The 5,553-nt window shown below is 42.6% G+C and overlaps 1 protein-coding gene across 1 annotated transcript in view; it reads right to left on the bottom strand.

Annotated features, from left to right (window-relative positions):
- Positions 1-3,665: 3,665 nt before the first annotated feature.
- NUMB (numb homolog (Drosophila)) overlaps positions 3,666-5,553 on the bottom strand; it is a gene marked incomplete at its 5' end in the record, with an annotated part of 23,055 nt that continues 21,167 nt past the window's right edge. Inside the window, one exon of the mRNA XM_009705591.1 lies at positions 3,666-4,706. Coding sequence (XP_009703893.1) covers positions 4,003-4,706 — 704 coding nt within the window. The remainder of the gene's footprint in view (positions 4,707-5,553) is intronic.

The raw sequence follows: 5,553 nt of genomic DNA, 5'->3' as shown, positions 1-5,553 counted from the left end.
TAGGAAGACTCAGCAGATCTGTGTTGTTGAATTCATTGCAAAGCTGGGCTTGGTGGTAGCATTGTGCTGAGTTTCAGCTTGGGGAGGCAAATAACATACACCTAGAAATACATGTAGGGGCATTTGATTTGTCAGAATAAACCTCCTAGTGATCTCCTCTAGTCTCAGGTAAGTCAAGGAAAGCCTGGCTCTGCATGTGGTGTGGGCTAACAAGCAAGGACTTCCAGGGGCAGAGCAGCTATAGCTGAAAAGCATCCTTTGTTTCAAGACTGGCAGTGAGCATGCACACGAGGCTCTGAAAGTCTCAGGCATTAAGGGGTGTGAGATTGTGTCATGATTTGTTAAACCAGGAAAGGCCCTTGGGTGTCTTCAGTATCTCAAAATGGAATTATTTCTGAGCAAAAGCTTTTTTTACAGCCTCCATGGTATTGTTTTACCCTAGCATGAGCCCTAACAGTTGCCCTCTTCCTCATTTGAAACTCCCTGCTGAGACTTGGATGGGTTAATTAGCACCATCACCCATTTATTATTTGCATAGATGTAACTATAAGCTAGTCGACCAATAGGTAGTGTTGGTGGTGATGTTTTGGGGGCGGGGTGTGGAGGATTGACTTTTTTTTTTGGATTGGTGCTTTTTTTTTTTTCCTCTCCTCCTTATCTTACTTTAATTTAAGGCTTCTAAGGCAGGCAGCTAATTCAGGACTGTGCTCACACCACCCTCCTCGCCGTACTGAGGGCATCAGTAATGCATAGGTGTAAATCCACAGGCTTGACAGCCTAAAGCGGGTTTGGACTCTAACTCCAGTAAATCAGTTCAGATCCAACTAAACATAAGAATTACCAACATAATGGTTGCACTCCCTTCAGCACAGGTATGGCTTCAGGATTGGATACACTGCTTGAAAATGTGAACAAACTGAAAAGTCTAGAAGCAATCCAGTAACGGGGCGAGAGGTGACAGTCACACAGCTATTTGGAGTGGGTCTTTCTGTGTTCTGATAGATTCTGCTTGCTAGAAAAGACAAAACTACTTATTTTGCAGTTAAGACCCTTTAATTTGATTAGGGAAAACTTCATCTGCTGTAATTCATGGTAGGCGTTACAGTGTAAGGATTGAAGTTGACATCATTGGATATTTAAGAACAATGAGATGGTCCTCAGAACTTCTAATTGTGTTTCACATAATTTTGCATTTAACATCCCAGACCAGCACCCTTTTTTTTTCTGTGTATAGGATATTTTAGTCTATAGCATGACTTTGCCTTTTGAGACCCAGGGACTAATCGCAGACTGTGTAAACTCCAGTCTTAGTGAAGATTTCCCAGTTCACATGTGGCAGGCATAGAGAGGGCACTCACCATCTGTGGACCTGCACAGGAGCATGGTTAGAAGTTGATTATGGTTGTATCAGACCCGTTTGTCCCAGAATAAGCAATCCAGTTCTGTAATAACCTTTTCTACTACGTCAGAGGCTCTATTTTTAGAATATTTAAGTATTTTGTGTAGTCAGCTTTCACATAAGCTGTATGGTTATACAAGATGTGGCCAGGGAACGCTTTCTCAAGCCTCATGAGGGCTGCAAGAGCCACCTGTACGCTGATGGGCAGGAGGTGCTTGGGTTAAGTGAGTGTTCTGACCTCCTTTCAGCTGCCTAACCGTGCTAGCAAGGATGGTAGCGGAAGGCATGCACTTCACTGCTTTAAATATGTGCCATTGCTGTAATAGTTAACCAAAGCGTCTTTTTACATTTCTTGTATTTGACAAGCTGAGCTTTTCCGTCTATGTAGTACCACCTAACTGAATGATTCTCAAATCAAAAAAGGAAACAAGATGTTTGTTTTCTTCCCTCAACAATGGATCATAGGAAGGTCATACTGCCTTTACCGTTATCTCCAGGGCAGGGGAAGGGTGTAGCTATACTGGGCTATTTTCAGCTGATCTTGGGGCACGACTGTGAAAGATACGGGACTAATAGAATAAGCTATATGTGCTTTCTTTCCTATTATAAATGTCTACAAGTATTCACTTGCTTTTTGAAAGCTGAAAAAAGCATTGGTACTAACTCAAATACCACAGGAAGTGATGGTCATTAATATCATACTGAAAATCTGTAAGGAAAAAAAAGTCCCAGTTTTCTAGACCATGTCAGTGTGAGGCTCACTGCACTTGCCTAGAAATGGAAATTGCTGGCAAGCTCAAATGCTAGGGCCAGACAAAGGGAGCATTTCTTTCCCTTCAGGTTACAAAGTCTGACTTTTCCTCGTGTCTAAACTGACATGGTACACATAAGAATGCAAGTGAAAACCAGTCATACTTACTGAGTAGATAGCAGCTCACTGGCAGAACAGAAAAGGAGTGAAATTACACCATCTTCTCATATGGCTCTTAGGATCTTCACTCCTTTTAGTAGCAGGGGAAAGATAGACAAAGTGAGTTTTCCTTTTTTCCCTTTTTGAATGTTAGTGTCTTCATATTTGTCTCTATGCAAATATTCAGTGTTAGAAAATACAGCAATGCAAACCCAGAGTCTGATGTTTTCAGTAAAGCTCTCCATTTTAGAGCTTTAAATAGTTATGGGTCACAAGAATATTTGCAAGTTCAGTCTTAAAGTTCAAGGTACAAAATGAGAGGTGTTAAGATACCATTATTAAGCTTCTAGGTTGGCAAGCAGGGCTCTTCTACATCCACCTAATAACACAGAAGATACCCAGAAGGGCAAATGCTGAAAACCAAATGGGGGTGAGAAATAAAGCTTTCACAGACAGTGCTTCTACCACCAACATTTATTTCTGTTAAAGCAGATTATAAATCATCAGTACAAATATATATATAACTTACATTTGCTTGTAAGGCCAAAGTTTAAAAGTAAAGTTAAAATGAGATGGTTTTCACAAGTCACCAGAGGCAGAACCCGGACCAGCTGCAGCCTCGACCACAAGGTTTCACAAATCAGTGGAAAAAAAAATGAAACCAAAGTTAAAAGCCTCTAAGATCTATTGACAGACAAACATAAAATGGTTTCCCAGGTAGCCCCAGGATGTAGATATGATTACAGTAAGTTGTCACAGTAGTGTTAGAACCAATAGATTAAGACAAAGAAACTGCAGCAATACATGAAAGGAAAAACCCATACTATATATAATATGTAGCTGATTCTGATAAAAAACAGTAAATCTTCCCCATGGTTTTCAAACCATGACAATACTGTTCTTTAATTTTCTTTACTTAAAACTACAATATAATGACTTACTGGTTGTGATTGTTGTTGCAATATGCTACTTACAATGAACAGATACAAGAACAAGCTAGAGCCCCTTTTTCCACCCCCCAATATTACTTACAATAAGAATCAGAGATAAATCAATCTTATGTACAATTTCTTACATCCAACCCCCCTTTTTTTTAACCTTTGGCAAGATTACTTACAACTCATACAGCTTTTAATATCCAACTATTTAAAATATTCTAAATGCATAAAAATAAAGATTTTGGCTTTACTTTATTCTTTACATATAATATTCACTTTGTTACTCAAAATGGAAGCTCAACTTTTTCCACAAACCTAGCTTTTGCTAAGCAGGTGACCATCTCCCACCCATAACCACCCCCTGACCCCACCCCACTTTTCCCTGAGGGGGAACATCCAGGACTCGCAGGGCATGAGAAGGACACAAGTACAAGCTCTGCCTTCCTTTCTGTGAGATAATTTACATTTCTGCAGGACAGGCTTTGGGACTGGGTGCCTTTCTTTGCTCTGTTAGACTTCCAGCTTCCCAAGTGAGGAGGGAATGCAGACTGGGGTGGCTCCAGGATTCCTTTTAAGAACTGCACATTAAATTCTCTGTATGTTTATGTCCTCCTCATAATTGCTCCCTCTTTCTAACTCATTTTTGTTTGAAGGGACCTTTGGGATTATCAAAGCAAACCGATCAGAAACAGTCCCTTCTGCTCCCTTTATCCCTCTATCCTAATGTACAATTTATCCACCCCCCATAGGACTGCTTAAAGTTCAATCTCAAATGTCTTCTGTAAATCACTTGAGAAGGGGTTAGTTGGAGAGGGATTAGTGCGCTGCTTTGCCTTGCTCTCTAGTGCTGCCCACTGTGCTTCAAACGGGTCTACCTGCGGAGCAGCTGCGGGAGGCTGCGAATGCTTGTCCTCTGCAGCCCATTTCCCACCGTCAACTCCGTTGAAAGCCGCAGAGCCGTTGTGCTGCGCCGGTGGACTGAAGAACGGGCTCGTCGTAGCACTGTTGCTTTCATACTGAGGGAACGTCTGCTGTTTGACAAGACTGGGTGACTGATGCGGATGGGCTGCTGGAGTGTGGCTTGCAGTACCAAAGACGTTGGCTACCATCTGGGAAGGTGTGATTCCAACCACAGGTACACTTGGGGCTGCATAGGTCATCCCGTTTGCTACGGCATAGGGCTGAGCGGGAATAAACGCTGGCTGCATGGGCGGTACCACACCAACCGGCACAGGCTGAGGCGCAATAAAGGTGCTGACTGGGAAGGCTGGCGCTGACTGGGAAGCTGCTGGAGGAGGCTGTAGGAGCGGCTGTGGGGCTGGGGCTGGCTGTTGTTGGGCTCTGACAGTCTTTGAGACCTCTTCCAACCAGCGGTCTGCCTCTGAGGGAGTACGTCTGTGATTTCCTTGGAAGAGACTTGGTGAGGCTGCACCTGAGGAGGTGCTGCTCCATTCAGTGCCTGGGAAGGAAAGCATAGGGATGTCACTAACATTTCCCCTCCTCACCCTTTCATCAGTTAGGCTGGAGGATGTACACAAGAACAGATAGGCCTCCTCCCTCCACTGCTGGAAGACTGCTACCAACACTGGAAGCATCTTTATGCATCCACTGCAGTGTTCTGTTACAAGACGACACTGGTCACAAAGGGAACAACTTCTTCCCTAAAATGCAGATATTTTTTTTTCCCCCCATAGCAGACATCTGAGACTTTAGGGCATGCAGGAGGGCTGCCGCCTGCGCTCCTAACGTAGTGGGAATGATCTAGTCCATAACCACTAATTCCTCTAACTGGGGACTATCAGTTTCTGAATACATAGCTCAAGACTGGTGGACTCTTAGAACACAAAGCTATAAGAAACTGTTTATAAGGCTCATTTGCTCTGTTTCCTAAACTAAGGCTTTACCCTCTAAAGAACTGGAACATAATGGTATTGGGAGTTCAAGATAACATTCATTTTTCTGTCCCATACACACTGAAGGGAAGTGTGAGTACTCACAATATACATGAACATTTAAGGCAATACATCTGATCAAATTACTGTATGATACGTGAACTGTACGTACTATGACTCCTGCATATTCTTCTTCCATCTCCACTCACTGTTCCCTTACTCTTCTGATATAGCGCTCAGGCTGTTAACCTCTCAAACTCTTTTGCGATGTTCAACACTTAGCATTTTAGACTTTTCTTCTACAAAACCAGCTCTGATTTTAACTCATTTATCTTCAATGATTAAAAAAAAAAAAAATCACCCTCATTTCTATTCTTCCCACAGTTTCCAAACTATCTCCCACCGGCTGAATTT

Source organism: Cariama cristata, unplaced genomic scaffold, assembly GCF_000690535.1.
Source record: "Cariama cristata isolate BGI_N322 unplaced genomic scaffold, ASM69053v1 scaffold7938, whole genome shotgun sequence".
In the NCBI taxonomy this organism is placed as follows: Eukaryota; Metazoa; Chordata; class Aves; order Cariamiformes; family Cariamidae; genus Cariama; species Cariama cristata.
This window is presented reverse-complemented; position numbering and strand designations above follow the sequence as displayed.